Source organism: Strix uralensis, chromosome 1 (assembly GCF_047716275.1).
Source record: "Strix uralensis isolate ZFMK-TIS-50842 chromosome 1, bStrUra1, whole genome shotgun sequence".
In the NCBI taxonomy this organism is placed as follows: Eukaryota; Metazoa; Chordata; class Aves; order Strigiformes; family Strigidae; genus Strix; species Strix uralensis.
The window spans coordinates 94,945,726-94,968,612 of NC_133972.1; the positions used below are offsets into that span (position 1 = coordinate 94,945,726).

Here is a 22,887-nt window from a genome sequence, read left to right on the forward strand (position 1 = left end):
TATTATGTGTGCAAGATGAATGCCTTCGTGCTACCTTCTGTGGCATGCAGCAGATACAGAAGAACACTGCACTGTGTCATGAATCTCTCTCCACTGGTTTGAGGAAGAAACGTCCCAGTTGTATTAAAACATTTGTAAAAGCTTTATCTTTTGTATCTGAAAGTATTAGGTGGTAGGGAAGGAAGGGTAATACACTGAAAGACAGTGTCATTTGGCATAAGTAATATGATGTTCCCACATTTTGAATGGGCAATAAATATATTTGTAACTTTTTCAAGCAGTGTAATGTTCTACTATATGTGCCATGAATTTCTTTCTATTCATAACCCTTCTGCCAATTGCTTCTCTGATTTATTAGGCTGATGTGTGAATGCAGAGGATTACTTTCCTATTGTAGAGCATATTTTTTTGTTACTGTTATCATCATCCAGCAAGCCATGGTAAGACTTTGCATGCTATATATAGAAATTAAATAACCTAGATCAATATCAGTATCTGTAATTTGATGCTTTCTCAACATATCTGTACTAAAAAGGTTGGCAGAAAAATGATTTTAATAAGGTGAATTGTAGTCCTGATAGAAAAGACCATGCCAAATGAAACTTATAAGGTGAAGACCATCAAATGATCTCCAAAATGTGTTTAAAAATACAGAACTGGCTGTTACTAAGCTACCGAGAGTGGTTGCAGCAGAAGGCACAGGTTTGTAGAGGCATAGGGACACCTAAGGCTCTAAAATTAAAATGCCTACCTCTGTCAAGCCACTGCAGACAACTATTTGAAGTTGCTTGAACCAGAGATTCCTTAATGTAATCTCAGAGTAAATTTATAGTAATGCTGCTGAAGTAAATCCTGCTCTTCTAAGGTTTGCACTGGTATAACCAAGAGTATGACTCATACCACATAAGGAATAAAAGAAAAAACAAGACAATTAAAAACAAGATATAACAATTATCCATTTTGAAATTCTGAAGTTCTGTCCATTTTTTACCGGTCATGGGCCAGATTCCTTCTCAGCCCAGAAAAGTACTACTTACTGATAAATGACTGACATTCCTATGGTTGGTATCTTGTAGGGACCTTGGTTCAGGCAGATACAGAAATGCATTAGGTCTGTGGGATATGGCTTGAAAAGTTATTTGGAATATAATAACATTTTTTAGTTTCACAAACAGATTTGACTTGTTCCTGCATACTCTTCTGTATAAAAAGTAGGGATTGGAATGCCCACTATAAGGATCATTAAACATATATAAAGAAATAGTTCATGCACGATAATAAATGACACAATAGGTCCAAATCATCCACATATATTTGAGCTGTTGCTGCTACCACAGTTGCTGAAGAGAGGGTGGGAATGCTGCCCACCTGTGTCAGCAGCACTGCTGGATCTGGCTGTTTGCTTCACTAGACGTATTGCAGGCACATGGTTAACCAAGCAAAGCCCTAAAGAGAGGAACACACTCCTTAATCCATGCACAAAAGTTCTGGGTGATATTTTTTTTCAAAACTGCTATTCTACTGTTCTTACATCCAGGAGCAACTGAAAAATTGCTGCAACTCACAAGCTTTATAGAGTAGTAAGCAGAGTTAGTCCATTGTCAGTGAGGTGGCACTATTTTTGATGGTTATTTCACTTGTTCCTCATTTCTGTATGCTTTTTCTGTATTCTGCTGATTGAAAAAGAGAGGTCGAGTTATGCTGGACAGCTTTTGGAAAGTGTAATCTGAAGCTTATTGGCAGTCTTAACAAGCAAATGAAAGGTCAAGTGTCAGGAAAGCAATAGAGAATGAAACAGAGAACATTGCTGGGGCCTTCTTCAAGTCTGTGTTACACATGTCCTGGATACTGCATGAAGTTCTGGTCCTCCCCTATTTCAAAGAGTATAGAAGATTTAGAAGAAAGTTGGACTAAGGTTGCAGAGGATTTTAGAAGGCAAAGAGAACCTGAGTTGGACAAAGGGAAAAAAATATTCAAACCAGTGCACTGGTTTGCACTGGCAAACACACACACTCTTTATTATAATACATACTTTTATCTATATATATAATTTTGCATATTGAACTGTGGATATTGCAAAGTACATTAGATATGAGGCAGGTTTACTTGTGTTAACTTACTCCATTTATAATACATAAATGGGAAGACGGAGGAAAGATTCTGCAGGTTGTTAGTCGTAGCTGTGCCACAGCCTGCCTTTGTGACCTTAGGCAAAGAATTTAATTTTATGTGCCTGAGTTTCTATTAGCTAAACTTTCTGCCAAAGAGGGATGTAGTGAGAATGCACTCATTAGCTTTCAAGGCAGTAACTGCCCCCCCAGATACTTCAGCTTTAAGACAGAAAATTCTCATGTGACTGAGAGATTCTTTGGTGGATAATACATCAGTTATAAGGAGAGAATACCCTTCATTTATATCTCAGTAGAGAATGTCATCGGAGCAGAGGTCATCAGGGGGCAGTATGATGCTTGCTCTAATAAATTGTAAATGTATTTTGATCTGAGAAGTGGTGTGTTGTTTATTCTGTGAGGCATACTATCTGAGATAGCTACAGCAAACATTAAAAAAGGATCTTTTTGAATTCCCAGTTGGAGCTGAAACGTTAGATAGATTTGTTCTGTTGTTTGGGCATAAATGACTGAAAAAAGGAATTTTCTGTGGTCGAATTGGTGACCACCTTGTTCCAAGATGGTATTTGTGTTCACATTGACTAAGTCCCACTACTAATATGCTTAACTGGATATAGGTAACTACAGCTTCAGAAATTTTCATCTAAGTTGGTGTCCTCTGCTACTGTTAGAATATTTTAAGCACTGACCTACTGCATTTGTGTAAAAAACTTGCTTTTTCTTCACATAAAAAAAATTGTTGAATTTTCTATATCTTGTTTAGCTTCACTAGGAATCTGGTTATAGGAATATCAGGATGTTCTTAGGTGAGGTATATATGTTGATTTTTTTTCCCCAATAATAAATGTATCCTTCATTCTCAAGTAGATGCTGAATTCTTTTTAAATACCAGACAGTGAATGATCCAAACTCTTGGCGTTAATGATTTTTCATTTAACTTCAGACAGTACTAGATCGGTGCTTTGAGTGATGCCAGTGTCTTTTGCATCCTAAATTAATATCACCATTGCATTATCTATAAAGTGCACACTGCTGAACCTTCTTTAGTGTTGTGCTTTTTTTGACTGTTTTGAAAAGCAAAGACCCCGAGTTAAAATCAAGTAATTACAATACCTTCTAAGAGCTTTGGCTTCTGTGTATTTTTCCCAATTTGCGTGCATTCCTCAGTGTTAGTTTATACCCCCAGTGATTCAAAAGCTGAGAAGCTTGTCTAATGCAGGTCAATGCCGATCTGTTCATTTTAGGAGATACTGCTTTTAACAGTGGGATTGAAAATTGCTTTTCTGATACCTTCAGAGTCAGACAAGCACTTTAGGTCACCTCTACACCTGCGGTTAGGAGTGTTATTTGGATGATCCTATTAATGCTTGATGTTTAGATTTAGAATAGGATGCTTGTGTCGGCCTACAAATTTAATGTTTTTTAGGAGTGTTAGGGTAAACTGCTTTACTATTATAGGTAACTTACACCTAGCTGGAGATTTTTTTAGTAAAAAATAAAATCATGCTAAAACCTTGATTTATAATAGGCATAGCCTTCCTACCAAGCATGAAAAAAAAAAATGTATCACAGTGCAGAATACATTAAGGCTTACTGCCTGAGAAAGCAGCACGTTTATTCATACATTTTCAGGGCAATTTTAGAACATGATTTTGAGTCTCCTCCTGTTCAGAACATGTTTTCAAGTCTGTGTTAATGCCACACATAGATCCCAGGATCTAAAGAGGTCACTTAAGAGACACAGGGAAAAACAAATGTATACTTGGTAACAGAATATGCACTCCCAGAAGAAAAGCTTCTGAGTATTGACCCCGTGCTGTGCTTCCTCATGATAAAAAAGATCCCCTTCTTTCTCCACGTGCTGCAGTTTAGCACACAGGGAACAATTCTTATTTAACTTAAAGCAGAACATTGTATATGTACCAATGGTTGAATTTATTTAAATTATGCCTGTTCACAGCTTTATGTTGCCTTTGTGTCTGATCTAACAAGTCCTAATGACAAAACCATTCTTAAATGGGACCTAGATCCAAACCCTGATTTAGATTACTTAAACAAATTAACTTCGGAGCTAATGCAGCAATTTGCATAACATTCCACTCTATTTTAAGCTAAAATTGCTCAGCACTTTTTTAAACTTGTAGCAAATTACTTTGCTAATGAGACTAAATTACCCTATGATGTTACAGGTAAATTTGTCTGTAATACATCTCATGTGTGTTTGCAGAGTACGGATTTTGTATTGTCTACCTGCTGTTCCGTAGGCACATCAGGAGAAATAGTGGAGAGGAATTAAAGTTTGAACCAGTATATTTATCTTAAGAGACATACTGTACTAAATACTATTCCCATATTCTGTTTTGATGGAGATTTGTTTCCTTCCCTTCACATCCATTTTAAGTTTTAGGAATCAGGCCCCTGAAACTAGCTGGGGGTGAGGCTGCCCATCTTCCAAACCCGTCCCCAAAAAATAGTGGGTTTTTTTCCTCTTAGATGAAAGTCATTTTAGTAATGTAAACAAGGCAAAAACAAGTTACAGAGATGTCTCATGGAGAGGATTTGGAATTGCTGTAAAAAAAATCTAGAAATGTAATAATTTCATGGATACTGTGTATAACCAGTCAGTGTAGTCAAGTTGCTGTGTGGGCAGCGGCCTCTTGGACTTCCCGGTAATGCCCTGATCTGTGTGGGCACCGCTGGCCTGCTCAAACGGTGAGCCTGAGAGGAGCAGGATGCCCGTAGCCAAAGAGTGTCCCAGAAACACTACACTGCCTGCCACTCTTTAAAAACGCTTCTGACATTTGGTTCTGCTCACTTGTAGCTTCTCCTTCCTGCACCCATGGAACAGAATTGCTCAGAATCCATTTCCATGTGAAATAATAAGCGCTTAGTCTGCTGGTTAGAAAACCAGCATCTAAGACTTAAAACCAATTATTACTAAAAATTTCCAGAAGCAGACTTAAATTGGATTGTCCTTTTAATTTGGAGTTTATTGGCTATATACCGTCACCTGTGCTAGCAGTCAGTTGGGTTTTAGTTCTGTTCCATATGTAACACAGTGGCATTAAAAATAATTCCATGTGTTTAAACAGTTGTATTTTGATATATTGAAACATGCTTTCTTAATAATGGAAATGTCACAGAATAAGTGGTGGATGATGCAGCATGTTGTGTCAATTAAGCTGGCAATTAATATCTATGATATCTAAAAAGGCCTGATTGTTGTTAGATTTCCTTCACCTACTTTGGATGAAGAGTTATTCAAAAGTGATTATTAAGAAAAATGTGGAAAGTAAGCATTTAACCATAAATTAATCTTCAGATTAGGACTGTAGAGCTGTTAATAGAGGAATACTTAATATCTTATTGGGAAGAGGAGATTGTGTTATTTTAGAAACACACTTTATCACTCTGTCAGTCTCTAACAATTTTTGTCACCTATTCTTAATCCTCTTCTGTTTCCATTATATTTTACTTTGTAAGGCAGAGTAGTCAGAATTAAATGCAGAAGAGGATGTTCCAGTTATACCTACTGGCAAAATTTGAACAATATCTCAGATACCCACTTGCTGAGTATAAATAGAAGAGGAAGGGTGTTTTGGTTTCTATCACAGCAATATTTTTAGGCTGTGTTGGAATACTTCATTATCTAACAGTCTTTGGCTAAACTGTTTAAAACTTGAAGCTTCACTTTTCTTCCTTTTTGTATCTAGCTCTGATTTTTACAGCCTTCCAAGGGATGGAAGAGGGAATTTCCATTCTGCAGTGACTGAAAGAAAGGGTTTTGCTTCTCTTCTTTGCTGCTGGAAGGAATAGAATAATTCTCATTTCAAAACACAGTTCAAAACCATAGTAACAATCAAAACAGCTAATGTCTATTTGCTTTGACTTTGCTTCTGCTGTTGCAAAGCCATAAGCAACAGCCAGATTCCAGGGCCAGTTTTCTCATACCTTGATACAAAACAAGATCACTCACCTATATTTTGTTTGTATTTGAGAAGTTATCTGTCCTTCTAAATGTAAGAAAATAATACTTTTGATTGTAAGTCAAAGCATGAATTCTGCTCAGTCTGACAGTCCTGGTTATCCTCACTTTTCAGGCAAACCTTCCCCATCCCCAGGGAAGCAAGCCAGTCGGGTTTTCACATCCGATTGTTAGACTTTAAACAGAGCCTGGAGGAACAGCGTGGCTTCTGTGCTGAATCAGTGACAGGTAGCATGTTTTGTCAATTAAGGTCATGGACTGTAATGCTGTTACTGCTTACATCTGACAATAATTCAGTTTCAAGCTGTGTTACAATTTGTGCAAGCTTTGGCATGCATTTGTCATGAAAAGTAAAAGGTAAATTAAGAAGACTGCAATATTTCCTACAATACTTACACTGAATTTTTTTCTTCTGAGATGTCCCATGTTTATAGTCATTCTGTCAGTTCTTTTTAGAGCACAGAAAGTATCCTTTGACCAGAGAGTCTCAAAAATAGTAAAGGTTATATTTAACCACTGTAATGCAAAGCAAGGAGGATGTACTGAGAGCTGTAGATCCAGATAACTTTCCCAAAGAGAGCCAGATATACCTCGGGGAAGTCTCTGGATTTTTATTTAATGGAGCTCTGTATTCAATCCTCTGACTCTGAGGTATCCTTTGTATAAGAGTAGTGCTTGAATGCTGCATGAACCATCTCCTCCTGTCTGTGGGATTAGTCTTAGTAGTGTTCAGAGTGATCGAGACCAAATTCTTAACTGCTGCTTGGAAATGAAGCAGGATGTATTGTGGCATTGCATCAGAAGGTGGGCACTTCTCTGTTAGACTAGCTTAACAAGCCAGCTGCTGATTTCTCTTGTTCGGTATTCTTCAGTGAACATGACGTAAGGCTGAACATGTAACCCAGTTAAAATTTCGAGCATAGTGTGGTATATACTAACCTAAATTACATATCTACGAAACCAATACAATAAATGAACGAGAAGTTAATCGGATATGGATCATCCTAGAAATAAAAGCATCCCTATTAATTTTGTTAGGTATGTATGTTAAAGAAGCTTAGATCACACAACAAATCAACACGAACATGAGAACAGTGCCTACACAGGCACCCCATGCACTCAAAGCAGTGGTCACACAAACACGGACAATAATATGTGGTCCTTAATCTCTGGCTTATCAGTCTCAAAGCTTGCTGGCAGGTCTTATCTCACACACACACACAGACTCAAAGAGGTCTCTCTGGTAGCTGGCTCAAACCTTTGGTCTGCCTAGTAGCATATCCTCAGACCCTGGTCTTGCCGGTACCTGTCCCCTCGATCTACAGTGTCTCTGATAGCTCTTCCCCAGATCTCCTGTCCTGCTCATCAGCTGTTCCAGCTTGAGGTTCACTAGCATTATGTGAACACAGTATGTAGACCATCCTCATCCAGGGAAAATGTTAGGAATTAGGTTTATTAAGAAGATAGAACAGACCGCAGCGATCAGGCACAGGGTTTGGCTGAACAACCATACTGAAGCACAACTTATTTATACATGACCAGCCCCTTTCATCACACCCTTCTCAGTATTTTCCCATGTTGTTCCTCCCCCATGCATTTGGATGTCTCCCTTTTCCTACCTTTGCCCTTCTGCTAAACATCCCATATGTTTTACACATTGCACAATCCCTTGAAAGCATCCCATAACCATGCTCTTTCCCATGGGACCCATGATAACCCTGTCATCCATTCCTCCCTGTGTGCCCCACACCCCCCTTACCACTTAACAAAGCTCAGGCTGAATCTCTCCAAGCCTTTGAGCGGTTCCTTCAGCAGCCCATCGACCAGTGACCTCGCAGACCTGGTCTTTGGTATTGTTTCTTGTTCTGTAGGGTTTGCCTACATAAGTGTGGTTTACTACTTTTTCTGTGTCATCTCTATATGCTGGACAGCCATGACCAGATGTCCTCACAAAACAGGTGTCCTTACATTCCAGGTATCTACATACCGTTCACATCCTACATTTCTTTTCTTTCCACACATCCATCAAATCTCTTGTATAAAATGAGGAAGCAAGCTGTCAAATGTGCTAAAATCCTACAGTAATGAATTATATCTATATTGTTTCAGACATATCATGGTATTTATCAATGTATTATTGACTTGTTTTACCAATGCGTATGCCTCCGGCTGGTCACGTGTAACTCCTGGTAGATTAAATATCTAACAGTCCACTGTCATGGAAAATTTGTTGTGGTAAATGCCATTGCATCAAAGGTCAGCCTTGAAACTGATAAATGACATTTCTCAAAGACTCTTGGCATGAGACAGCCAGGCTCTCCCTATTAGGAATAAAATTAACATCTTCACTGCCTCCAGCACTGGTTTAAACCCTTTCTTGAGTCCAAATTCATCTTGTATCTGCATAGTGTGGATGCAGATATGTTCTCAGATGCAATGCAAAAACAAACTTCATATGATGCCAGAGGAGAAAACTCTGGTATCAAGTTGACACGAGTGCACTCTTATCAGTCTGTGGACCAGAGAGTGTGGCACCTTTTCCTGTCCTGTCTGTCTGTGTCATGACATCATGGGACTTGACCAGAGCAAGTGCTTCTGACCAGCCAGTAGATAATAACATTAATGGTGGAGGGTGAACTTTAAAAGGAAAGTTTAAAAATTTCCTGGAAAAAGTAAACAAGTGATTCATCAGACGAAAGCATCTCTGTGCATTCTTCCGTGGAAATTTTTTGTGGCAAAATTCATGTAATCTCAATTCTTTCAGTTTTTACTTTGATCAGCATAGGTTTACACTACACAGCATAGATTCATAATTTATTAGGAAAGCTCAACAGAATGAATTCAGGTTTATGCATGCTGGGCTTCCTGGTCCTCATAGGATTTGCCATACACTCCATAATGCCACATGTGAAAGAATGCAGCCTGTTTTATGTATTTAACAGCTCTCTCTCTAACAGTATCTTCCAAAGACGTGCACAAAATATTTCTAGTGAGAAAAAAAAACATTCGGAAATTAACAGTATCCATGGATTAAGAGTCACGAGAAACACCGCGACACAGACTCACCCAGCATTTTTAATACATCTAGTCTGATGCACTTTTTTTTTTTAATTTTGAGAAGAAATGGTGTAAAAAAAGGACAATATATTTGAAACAGGAAAAATGAACTTTATGATATGACTGGGCAAACTCAGTTGTGCTGCAGAGTTGAAGGTCATTCTTTTGACTTCAGAAGTGGTTTCTCTGGGATTGGTCTGTGTGAGAACAGAGTTTGTCTCCTGTATCTCCTGACAACTTGGTACTACGCTGTTTATTTGCTTGTGGTAGGCAAGCAGACTCTGGCATACTCTTTTTTCTTTTTCTCCTAGAAAGGCAGCAGCCTCTGATGTGTCAATAAATATTACATTAAGAAATGTTCTCTTCATGTAAAGTCAGGAGAGAGACAGAAGTATCTATCGAAAGTCCTTTGGGGGAGTGCAATTTAATGCCCCATTGGTGCAAAGTGCTGCTTACCCACCCATCCCAGTATTCTTGGCAAAGACATTTGGCAGCAGTGCTGCTGAACTCACTGGAGCCGTGACAACTTAGCTCAGATGAGATCTGCCCCAAGAGACTCACTAGGTCAGAATTGTCCTCCAGGCTGCAGCTCTTAACTCCGTAAAGGACTTGAACAAATAATTTCATTTCTTTTGCCTCAGTTTCCGTAAATGTAAATAGTTTCTGGTGACATTCATCAGCCTCACAATTTGTCAGGCATAGTTAAGCCTGCTGGAGAATAATATAAACAGCTATATAGGTACGTGATGGAAACACAAAGATGGGGTGAGACTTCTGGTGAATAATGCACTGTTGGAAAGACAAAAACAAAGCAAGACAGTAGTCCAGATAAAGAACAGTATCAGAAGCTGAGCTCCCAGTTGTGAAGAATCAGCTTCATCTCTGCCTGCATGACACAACAACTTTGCCAAGTATCTGAGCCTGGAAATTCAAAGAAGGTTTGCAAAATAAGTCTTGTCTTTCCCAGGTAAGAATAAGTTCTTTCTTCAGTAGAATTTAAGAAATTTTGTCAAGTTAGGTAAAGTGTTATGTAACATCCATTTCATTTCTGTTGTACTACCCTTACTTTTTCGTGACAGAAATGCATTTTAGATTAATATTTAATGCCCTTGCTTTTAAGAAAGTATCTTTGAATCACTTCAGTCTGATGCTGACTTCAGGTTCCTGGGAGAGGAGGAGTTCCGTGAGCTGAATACTAGTGTGCTGTCAGATACCATGACTGAAAAGGTGCAGCTCAGGAATACCAGCTGAATGGGGCACAACCACACATTTTCCCTTAGAAATGGGCAGAAGATAGCACAACCTGTCACCTGAGAGCAGCCGTAGAGAAACTGCTGAGGAGCATGAGTTGTCGCTTGACTGTGTCTGAGAGGGAGAGTGGGGAAAACAGCACAGGCACAGCGTGCCTCTGAACAGAGGCAGAGCCCTTGAGTCTTCAGATGAATTGTAGTACACAACATGATTTTTGCTACAAAGTTAATACTTTTTCTCACTCTTAATCTTTTTTTTTTTAGCAGTGAAGCAATTCAAATATTCATTCAGCATACTGTGCTTTAAAAATATAATTCACAAAGATCAGCAGGCATGTTTTCATTCTGTCGTTCCTGATATTACTCATCACACCAGAACAACTCGTGTATTTTTTAAGCATGTTCTTTCTTCTATCAGATCTTGTTTCTTTTCAGAGGTTGAAGTGTGAAGCTCAGTGGCTGATTCACCTTTTGTAGAACTGATGCATAAATTTTTGTTCCTAGTCTGTTTCAGTAAATGTCGTCTGTTTTGTCATGTAGGTGGGTCTTCATGTAGTATGCTTGGTTTTGAAAGTCTGGTTAGTAGGGGAAACAAATGTATTTTAATCTGAACATTAAATGGTGATAGATTGTAAAAACAAGCAAACAAGTTTCCCCACCCCCACCCCGCCCCTCCCAGATAAACTTGGTAAATTCTTCCTGACTTGGAAAGGAGCAAATTATTTCATAGGAAGTCATCCTGTTCACATTGGTAAAGTTTTGTCCAGTGAGGTCTCTTTGATCTGTTTTCCTGGTTTCTAAACTGAAAGATGTCACAGTTTCTCTGAGCAGTAGAAGCATGAACTCTCAAAAAGATTAATGAACTTTTCTGCCTGAAGTTTATATATTTTACCAATGTCCATTCACATGTCTCCACTCTCCATGTAGTGCCAGCTGCTGTAGTCTTCCAGGTGACCTGCATATTACTCAGAAAGTTGAACATGATATACTGATATGAGGCCGATTTAAGGGAAAATATCTTTGTTTAAACACTATCACTTTGGCATTTAGCCCAGCGATGTGCTTGTAACTGTGTAGACATTAAAACATTTTAATTTAATACTGTAGCATCTCAGTATATACACTTTCTAACTACAAAACTGCTCTATTACTGGGTCTTACTATTATTACAAAAACTGGAATATGCCAGATAAGCCAGTAGGTGAAAAAGAGAACTTCTGTTTTATCAGAGAGTGATTTTGTATAGCTCAATTGGAACCTCAAAGACTGAATCATTTTTCAGTCTGTATCTGCAATGAATCATAGAATCATTTAGGCTGGAAAAGACCTTTAAGATCATTGAGTCCAACTGTTAACCTAACACTGCCAAGTCACACAAAACCATGCCCCTAAGTGCCACATCTACACATCTTTTAAATATCCCCAGGGATGGTGACTAAACCCCTTCCCTGGGCAGCCTGTTCCAATGCTTGACAACCCCTTTCGGTGAAGAAATTTTTCCTAATGTCCAATCTAAACCTCTCATGGCACAACTTGAGGCTGTTTCTTCTAATCCTATCACTTGGTACTTGGGAGAAGAGACTGACACCCACCTCGCTACAACCTCCTTTCAGGTAGTTGTAGAGAGCAATAAGGTCTCCCGTGACCCTCCTTTTCTCCAGACTAAACAACCCCAGTTCCCTCGGCCACTCCTCATAAGACTTGTTCACAGCCCTTCTTTGGACATGCTCCAGCACCTCAGTGTCTTTCTTGTAGTGACAGGCACAAAACTGAACACAGTATTTGAGGTGCGGCCTCACCAGTGCTGAGTACAGAGGGACGATCACTTCTCTAGTCCTGCTGGCCACAGTATTTATGATACAAGGATGCTATTGTCCTTCGGGGCACCTAGGCACACTGCAGGCTCATATTCAGCTGGCTGTTGACCAACACCCCCCAGGTCCTTTTCCACCAGGCAGCTTTCCAGCCACTCTTCCCTGGGCCTGTAGCGTTGCATGGCGTTGTTGTGACCCAAGTGCAGGACCCAGCATTTAGCCTTGTTGAAGCTTCTCTTAGATTCATGAAATACCATAGATCAGTTGTACTTAAATATCTTGAAGTTAGTAGATAGAGCATGAATTTCTAATACATTTCAGTGTGTTTTGTTTAACGCTTTCCTACCCTGAAGCCTCCCCTGTGCAAAGAGCCCCAAGAACTTTTTCATCATAAACTTTGATTCTAAAATTAATGTTTCACCTTTCACTGCAGTTTTGAAAACACTAATTGTCTCTGTTTTACTGTCTTAGGCAAGATATTACTAGAGGTAGTAAAACGGCCAGCTGAAGTGCATGGCTTGCTTTGCGCCTTAGCCAACAACACACATGCAGAAACTTTTTGATAGAGATATCTGTATAACTTCCTTGAAGCTAAAGTATTATATTCCTTGGATGTTAGTTATGAATCCATCTAGATTCTTAAAATTAGGTCCAAAATTAGGCCACCTTAGGAATGAATAAGAGATCTGTTCCTGCATCACTTAAGGGTCTTCCTCAATCATAATAGAACAAGCTTTCCATGATTTATCCATCATCCTTGTTTGTGCAGACTTCCTCCTTTTCCTTTCATCTTTGCTTTTCCCATGATACAACATCCTTGCAGAGACTACAGTAGCTGCTCACGTTCCCAGTAATTAAATGTAAAAAGAGGGACTCCTAAAAACTTTATTATATTAAATGCTTTTTTTGGTTTGCTGTAGTCTTGTGGTTTTTTTTCCTCTAGCATGTGATATGTTATACTCCGAAGCAGATGATGTTTCTCCAGCAGAGGAGAAACCCTTGCCAAGGCAAACCTTGCTGAACCTTGAGAAATCTTGATGAGGCAACACTCTTCACTAACTTTTGGCTGCTTTTACAGAGGTTCAGGTTTGTCATTGTACAGTTACGTTGCCAGTGAAAAAATAATGTGAGGAGTCAGAGCAGTGTAACGCAGCAGCTTTGCGGGGCTACCAGCATACCTTTGCTGGCACATAGCCTGCTTAAACCACAACTTAATTACATTGGATAGTATACAATACTGGTGTTCATTCCCTAATTTTATGATTATCCCTTTGGCCTGTTTCAGATAAGAAGACAAGGCGGAATACAATTACTGGTGGACCTATTGGACCATCGGATGACAGAAGTCCACCGTAGTGCCTGTGGAGCTTTGAGAAACTTGGTATATGGAAAGGCAAATGATGACAACAAAATTGCTCTGAAAAACTGTGGTGGTATCCCAGCATTAGTACGGTTACTCCGCAAGACTACAGATTTGGAAATCAGAGAACTGGTCACAGGTTTGAATCTTTCAATATTTTTTTTTCAATCTCTATATAGGCCCTGCAAGCACAGGTCTGTGCTGCATGCCACTTGCTCCATCAGTAACTTTTTATTTTATTACCATCTTCTTTGCTGTAACAAAACACTTTCGAGCCCTTCAGATATATGTAATGTATAAATAGCTTTATTCAATATCATGCAGACCGATTACAGATGTAGGCATAGTTTATGTTTACAGTTGCTGGTCACTTTTTTCTTGGTTAGCTGTGAATGCTCTTGCGAGAGATGTGCTCCGTACACAGATATGTTGTGGTAGGAATCCTCTGCTCTCCTCTGCTCTCCCTCCTGTCTGGTGTAGGGCTGCACATGCAGAAGTTGGGTTTTACTGAATTTTTTTAGAAGCTGTTATTCATTTCTATTATATCCTATATAAGTGAGAAGGAGGACTGGGGGTTTTTTTACCTTTCTTGTGGTACTGATAGGAAAACGAAAAAGCGTGTTGGAGATATGGACAGCGTCATCTTCTGAAGCCTTTTGTCTGAAATTTGATAGCATGCTATGTGATGTATGTTAGACACCGAGTGTGCTAGTGGCAGAGTCTATTTCTTTTCTTGATATAGTAGAATCTGATCTTTTTAAGATTGTTTGGAATTTATCCCGTATGAAATTCAAGGGAGGGGGTGTCAGAAATACAAAAATGCTGTCAAACACATTGATCTGAAATGTTTGGAGACTTTTTTTCCCCTTGCCCCTAAGCTATCCTATTTATAATGAAAACCAGAAGCTAGTTGATGGTTTTTTTGATTTTTCACTTTGTGATTTCATTCTATTTGATTGCTAATATCAATGCAGTGGTTAATTTAATGCTACGAATAAAAAATCTTAAGACCTTTTCATTATCCTATATTACAATGCCTGTATTTCCATTATGATTTTCTTACTAAAATATGAAAGAAAATTTCTCATTTCTGTCATAGAAGCATCAGAGTACACACTATCATCTATGCTTCTGCAGAAATTACTTACCCTTGTGGTCAGGCCTCATTTAGGATACAATTGATAAGATTGTTGTCCTTTGGTTGACTCCAGGTTCCTTCAGGGTGTCTGAATAAACTTCATGGTGTTTACTAAATGTAGATTTTTATATTTAATTTTTTTTCTTAGTTACAACACCTATCACCTTGTACTTGTTAGGCAAGATTAATAGGGCAAAGATAGTGGGTTACATGAGCTTGGATGGTGCCTCCTGCAGAGTGACAGAATTACTGACAGATCTAATAAAGTGTAACCACTGCTTTGGATTCAACATATTTGTTTGTCTCCTGGTTATGTTGTCTGTGTCCTGGCTCCAGGGAACATTCTGCCTATTTATTCTGAGTAGTAAGTGTCAAACTGCTAATGAACATCAGCAGTACACCTCAGCAGTCACAGTGGCACTTCCCATGTTATCTGTAGACAGAGCACATAATGTCATTAGGTCATTTAAAGAAAAGATACTAGGCTACAATTTACATTCCTTCCATTGCACAGTATGTTGTTAAATTTTCCTGAATTCCCACAGAAAGAAAAGATGTATGTGCTAGCATGCCCTCAAACTGGTACTACTGAGCAGGGTAGGTACTGACCGTCAATTGTAGGCAGTAACCAGCCTTTGTACAGGTAGATGCAGCTCCCAGGGATGGTGAGCATCAGGAGTGCTGGACATCTATGAAAGGGGAGCAGAGCAAGATGGTGACCCTGAGGAATAGAATCAAAGTCAGTGGTATTTGAAGATTTTATTACTGGGCCTGGATTTATATTGTTTTGTTGTTTTTAATAGCCAGTACATCCCAGAAGGCCACTGCTTTCCCTGGCCAGGTTTTGTGCCTTTCAGAATGCAAATCACTGGTCCTTGCTTTGAAAATGCAAACCTGATAGCGATAGTGTTCTGCAAAGCTCTTTTCCAAAGCAAGACTCATAGCTGTACCTCTCATCTTGCATCTCTTAGGAAACAGGCTTGAATAGCACATCTGAATCAGTTCTCGTTTGCTTTTTTGTGAAGTGTTGTAGTGTGACAGCTACCCCCGTTAAATTCCTTCCCTCTGTCCTTTCTAGGGAAGGAAGGATAGCTTCTGCAGCAGCTGCCTCAGTAATGAAAAAATTTGGCCTGGTGGTGGGCACAAGAGAAAGTAAAAGAAGCTCCTCCTGCTTCCCACCTAAGTTGAGGTGACAGGAAGATTTCAGTAGTGCCACCATAGCCTGAGGGAAATACAGAGAAAATAATAGCAAATGTGTGTTTTAGAAGTAAACATAATACCTTCATCCTTTCCATCTCATGTTCACTGTGCATCCTGTCTACGTAAAAGCTGTTTGTTACTTTTAGAGAGGGCACAAAGTTCCTGCCTTAGGAATTTATATAGGCTCTGTCATCATCACCCCTAAATACTCCTCCAACATTTGTCCCCAGAGCGCTTCTCTTAGGTGGGGAACTGTCATTATCTCAGTTGTACAGATGGGGAACTGAGCCTATCAAGTCTAAATGACCTGTCCAGAAATCTGGCAAGATAAAGGTGTGAATCACTCTGAGTAGGCACTTGGCTGTGAGGGAAGAAATAAGGGCAGGAGAGGTTTTTAGCAGCTCAATCTGTTTGAACAGTAGCAAAGCTTTCATCGTCTGCCCCAAGTGCCGTGAAGCACACTCCCGCCAGAGCCAGTTATAATATTAGTTCCTTCCTCAAACATGCACATTTTCTTCCTTCTTATTGCTTCTATCTAAGGAGATTATAATTTCAATTTCCAGCTATCTCAAGACTGGTTTTGGAAGGGTATTTAAACCTGCAGACCAGCTTTCTATCCCAGTAGCTCCTTGCTTGTCAGGATTGCCTTTGGCGCCATTTGTGACTTTTCCTCTTTTCCAGAGATATCTTTCTGCCATAATCTCTCCAAAACAGTTTTTCACTTCTTCCTTTATCTCATCTTTCTCCTCCTCAGTAGCAGAGGTCTCGGGCTAATACTGGAAAACCTTAACATGCTGAAATGTTTGGATTGCGCAAACTGAACCTTATTGCAATGTGATAGAGCTTCAGCGCTTTCTCACATGGAGCAAATGGTTTCAGTGCAGGCTCCCATGTAGAAGGCATGAGGGAAGTGTGCTGCCTGGTTGTCGTGAAATTAAAGGGTGTTAATGCCCAGGAAATACTTCCTAAAGTATTGAAAGATTACTCTTCCAGAAACGCTTCCGTAGTCACTGTTTTTTACTAGAAGAACCGGGATAAACTGAGGTATACAAATGAATATATTACATTTATGCAGAAGTGAAATACTCTGATAGAAATAGAGATGTCAACATAGCCTACAGCCTCTGGTAATTTCCAGAAACTTAAGGAGAACCTGAATTACAAAATCTTGTTTCATGTAGGTGTGTAAATGAAAAGAAATCAGTATAAGCTGAATGCACCATACTTAATTTAGCCATCTTTTCACCCAGCGCTGTGCTACTAGTTTCCACAGTAGCTCCTGTTAAGGGAACAAATAAAAGCCTTCTATTTTAAAATAATAAAATGTTAACACTTTCCTAATAGATATATATAGACAAGAACACAGTACAAAATTAGCACAGATCCTGCAGATGGTAGAAAAAAATGTTTTCACTTGTTAATAATGATAATGAGTAACTGATTTCTGATTGTCTTGCCTTTCCCGAGTTAATTATGAACCCTTCCACAAAATTCTATTTTAGCATTCTTTCTATTTGTTTTACTATCAGGAAAAAAAATGACCTGAAAAATGTGAAGTGTTAGCAAGGATAACACAGGAATCCCAATGATGCCTTGTGAAGAAGGTGAGGTCAAGCAGCTGTTGCTAGATTCAACCTACGCTTGCTCCTTGTTCCATCAGCTCCATCTGATAACTGGGTACCTGTCTCAGACAAAATGATTTAAACTGCTGTTCTCATTTTGACAAACAAAATCATCACAACTAGAAACACAGTTTCTGCCTGTGAACAATAAGCTAGCTGAATGAGAAACAACTCTGTTTAAAGATACATCACTGTATCACCTGTTTTCAAACTGTATATACCATATTTGATTGAAAGGTAAAAGTGGATGATCCACTTTTAGAAAGCACATGATGATAAAAAAATATAGCTATAAATAATGACAAGGGAAATTGTTTTTTCCTATGCTGGCAGACAGCCTGCTGCTTATTTTGGTTGACTTTAAGGTGTCAGAGATTTAACAGTTGTCTACTGAAAATATATAAATTCTGAAAATTATCACATTTACCAAAAAAAATCATTAAAAAGGCATAAACTATCTAATACTATACATATACACTGTATGTAGATAGATGAAGACCCTGTATATTTCATTCACATTTTTATTCACTGCATCAAAAAGCATATATTCCATTGCTGCAAAAATTATAAGATGTTTTGTACATAATGTTCCTTTCAAAGAAGCGCTGGTTGTCCAAGTGTATTTGGCCCATGGTCAGGTTGGACGGGAAAAAATTTTCATTTCCTTCCCAGATTCCAATATTCATTAGTGTTGTCTTTGATTTTAGCTGTGGCCAGTTTGTGTTTTGACTTGGTTGGTCCTCTGTTGTCACCCCATGTTATGCAACATTATTATGTAGTTGTTATACATTTTTGTTCTGTTTTTAATAGATGCCACGTTTATAATGAGGTATTTATAACCTTATTGATAGTCTGTCAGTGTTACTGAAAGCAATTATATGTTGTCTTCCTTATATCTAACTGGTTTGAGGTAACCGCTGCAGTTTAAACCTCCTTTTGATTGCACACTGCTTATTAATATGTGCATAAATTGTTGGCAGGTCGGTCAAGACACTCCAGAAGGTCCCTTTGAGCCTTGAATGTGTCTTTGCTAATCAGTGCAATTGCAAGTTAGTGAGCCTGCAGTGATGTGTAAAGCAGGTTTAAGGGAGTATTCTACTTAAATGGACCTTTTGGCTTACTTCAGCGGAAGTTTTATTATGATTTTACATTTTTAGGTAATTCTGGCCAGTTCTTGAGAAGTTTTAACTTCCTAGTACAATGGCAATTCTTCTGTTGGGGGTTCCCAAAGTCAAAATCACACACCTGCAGTTGTTTCCTATTTGTCATGTTATTTTCTAATTGGACTTTGTAAGGTATTACATTGTGATTTTTGTGTAGTAAATCATATTTAACAATATTATGGCAAAGGGCTGACTATTTAGTACTTAGGTTCTTGAAGCAGTTTATCAATTTAATAATTTTCTGCAAAAGTGCCCTTGACGTTAGCTTAGTTACTGGAGTGTATAAACACAGATGTGAAATTTTATTGTGATATAAACATTCATTTAGAGGTGGCAACTATTTGTAGCCCTACCACTTTTAGGAAATTTGATTTGAAAATGAGGAAAGGCTGTTTTATCCCACTCTAAGGTGACTTTCCCACAGACTTAAGAAGAATCAAAGCATTCCAAGAGTTGCATTCTTACAATATTTCACCTTGATGTAATTCTTAAAATCTCTGTTATATTCCTTTTTTTTGCAGGTTTGTATTAGATGTCGTTCCAGTGTTGATCATGTTAAATATCCCATTTCTTCATTATATTCAAGCTTTCTAATGGAGTAATGCAAGTAATAAGGAAGCCTGGACAGTGAAAGGCCTAATGAATTAGCAGCTGTTGATATTTACTATGAAAAGATAGGTAGGAAGATAAATGTGTCAAGTGGGTTCCTTTTGGATCCAAAGAGAAGATTTCAGCATTATATTAACTGAAAATTAGATTATAAAGATAAAATATGTTTTAGGTTCAGATACATGTCCTGGATATTACAAACTTTTCAAACAGACAACATGAAAAGCCATCTAGTGCTTAAATTGTCGTGATGGTGTAACCATGGTAGTACTGCTGCTACAAGGTTGATGTAAATTTGGTTCAATATATGCTTAGCTAAGAGAACTAGACTGCCAAATATCATTAGGGACTCATAACTGTATGTAGTTAAAATGAAGACATGGGATAAATGCAGAAAGTATACAAATGCCTCTTAAGATGGAGCTCTGTGAATTAGCTTCTCCTCCACCTCCAACATCCAATTACTGTGTCCTGTCAAGTCAAGGAAATTAGGAAGGTGAAGTGTGGAGATAGATAACTGCTAGCACAAAACACAGCTTTCAGAAGTGCTTGTTTTGATTTTGGCAAGAAAAGATGTTCATTCATTTTTTGCTTAGTTTCTTCTCTGCAGATAAGCAAATTCTCTGTAATAACTTTAAACAAGTGCATCGAGGAACTTACCAAGCACAGAGGCAGGTGACTTACAGACTTTAATTATTTTTTAAATAGTAGATTTAGGATAAGATTCACAATTTTCAAATCTACTTGCTTAGGCACTGAATTTGCTTATGTTTTAAATGCTTTTCATTCAAAAGGGAGATTTGAAGGGTACTTACTAGATCTAATAATCTTTCCTACTCTTTCTTTAAATGGATGTTATTGTAAGTACAATATTCTACCACAGTCAGTTTTAAAAGTTGATTAAATCTTTTGTACTAATTTGCTTCTAATTAGGTGTTTTAAATAACAGTTGTTTTCAACATAAACAAAATTATTTGTGTGCTGAAAATTCTTATGTGTTTACTCTGGATTGAAGCCAATGGCTGAATGAGGCATTACATATTTCAGTATTTCTTTCTTCAAGTACAAAAGCCTTTTCAGTTTCCAAATGCTACATAATACTTTGACTCCCTCCCATTGCTTGAGATACTTTTAATCAAGGTATTCTTTAAACTCTGCCCTGAGTCTTGTGAGCCAGTGAGAATTTCATATAAAATGTCGAACTCTGACAAATCTCCTGCAAGTCTCAGATTGCAGTAAAAACATGCATTTCATCTCACAGCTCAAACTTTGCATGGAATAGGTTGTGGTTCCTTGCTGTTACATTTAAAATCTTGTTGTGGGGAAAAAAGGTAACCAAGGATTTGTTGGACACAGAAAATCTGCTTGTGCTACAGCATTATGCAAAGCTAAGCAAAAGCAAAACAAATGAAGCCACCTGGTCTGCAGAAGCAGCTGCTAGAGTTAATCAAGCTAAAGGGCCAAGTGCCCCAACACAACTTCAAGCAACTCAACTTCAGAGGTCTCACCAAGGTAGTACAAACCCTCTGGCCTGTTACTGGCAATGGCAATGGAGTGGTTGGTGGTCTACAGGGCTACTCTGCTTTTCTACCCCAGTAATCACTTACTTTAAGGTTTTACAGAGAGTCTTCAAAAATCACTTACTGCATCATCACAATTTTTAGAAAATACTGTAAATATCTATTTGTACTTTTCCAGACTAATAAGCTGACATTTCACAATCAGTGGATGTGCTATAACAAGGCACAGCTGTGTAAGGAGGAACTCTGTTGTGCTTTACAGTACAATTCTACAGTCTGGCAAAGTTTAAAGCTTAATTTTAGCATCACCTACAGAAAACATTTTCATCACATGTAGAAATTTGGGAGTGATTTTCAAACAAATTCAGAGCAGGAATTAATTGGCATTTTATAAAATCTTCCTGTGAACCCATTGTACAGTCACTTACTGAGACACCAAATCTTTGTAGCCATTTTACTTGCAAACTGGGAAGGTAAAAGGCTGTACAGTTTACACCCCTAAGTTGTTGGGAAACTGATTTCCAACCTATAGGCTACAACATCTTCAAGAAATTCCAGAGCCATTCAAAACATATCCTATTTATAGCTCATATGTAACAGCAAATCTAAAAGTAATTTAATAAATTGTGTAATTTGGTTCAGAAATGATGCTGTCTTATCAAATAACACTTATGCAAACAATATTGACAGTTCAACTGAGTCATTTTATACAAAATCTATTACAATTTACTGTCTAATTATAAAACAATCTTTGTCCCCTTTCTCCATATGCTGTCACTGGTTTGGCTCTGAAAATGGGAAAACCCACCAATAGGATTTGTTGTATTCATGAAGAGTCATTCTTGACTTTTTCTGAATTATAAGTTTAACTACTTCACCCCCTGCTGCTCCCAGCTAAATAAGGAGAGGTTTTAAAATAGATGCTTTCTAAAATCTTCTGCCCTGCTTTCTTAGCAACAGGCCGGGGCACTGATTTATTGTGTAAGGTGTTGCATTCAAAGTATTGTTACAGGTAAAAGGGAACATACTGATAAAACAGTGATACAAAACCTTCCTCAGGTTCGCAGTGCCTGTTTCCCTGGAGGTGAATGGGGGAGAGCCATAACAAGTCACTGGGGTGCCGAGGTCTTGCCTGGGACCAGTAAGATGCCGCTGGCAGGGGAGTCCCTCTCCCCTCTTTCATAGGGGTCTGCTTGGGGATGGTTTCATCAATTTTCCCATCACAGTCTGCATCCTTCTCCCTGCTTCCCAGGCAAATTCCCATTCACTTGTCCTGAATTTACCACACTCAGCACAAAACCCAAGGTGGTCCCTTTTTGCTCTCCTTTTCTCTCTGGCACTGGGATCGCTCCCATGTATGAACCACATCAACTTCCAAGTCTAAGTGGGAAACAACTATTTTTCCCTTGTACAATCAGTGAGATGCATCTTCTACAGAAATTCAATGAGTTTGTTGTTCTGATTCATAGGGCAATGAAACCAATTTCATAATTTGCTTGTTAATATACTACATAAATGATTTTTGTATTTTTTTTACTTTGGTCAAATCTAAGTTTCAGAGGCAATATCAAACAAGGCAATCTGGAGTGATAAATAGAGGACATCTGTTGCAGCATATGGCTTGACATAACAGCTGCATTGAACTTTTTCAGCAAGTAGTAATCCTTTGGAAAAATTCAGCTGGGCGTATAATTTCGATGCCCCTGCCTGAATGATGGAGTATTGAAATACTGGCAGTTTAAAAGCACTCTGTAGTTTGAAATGTTTGCCATTTGCAACACAGAATACTTAAATTTTATTTTGAAAATAGGTTTTGTTTAGAGACAGATTTCAATATTTCACTTTTTTCTTTACAAAATGAAAGTTTGAGGATATACTGAAACATTTTTCACAGTGGCCACTAATTTTAATTTTTAGGTTCATAAGCCAACCTCCCTTCGTCCCTCCCAAATAATCTTATTCTCAGTGTTGTCTTTATCTTGGATAGCAATTTTAAGATTTGGCTAGTAAATAAGTGTTTCCTCCTTTTTTTTTTTTTTT

General features: G+C 38.3%; 1 protein-coding gene across 8 annotated transcripts in view; it reads left to right on the forward strand.

Moving 5' to 3' along the window:
• CTNND2 (catenin delta 2) overlaps positions 1–22,887 on the forward strand; it is a 700,247-nt gene that overhangs the window by 533,485 nt on the left and 143,875 nt on the right. For all 8 annotated transcript variants that reach the window (XM_074874338.1, XM_074874348.1, XM_074874370.1 and 5 more), the window contains one exon: positions 13,521–13,734. In XM_074874338.1, coding sequence (XP_074730439.1) covers positions 13,521–13,734 — 214 coding nt within the window. The remainder of the gene's footprint in view (positions 1–13,520; positions 13,735–22,887) is intronic.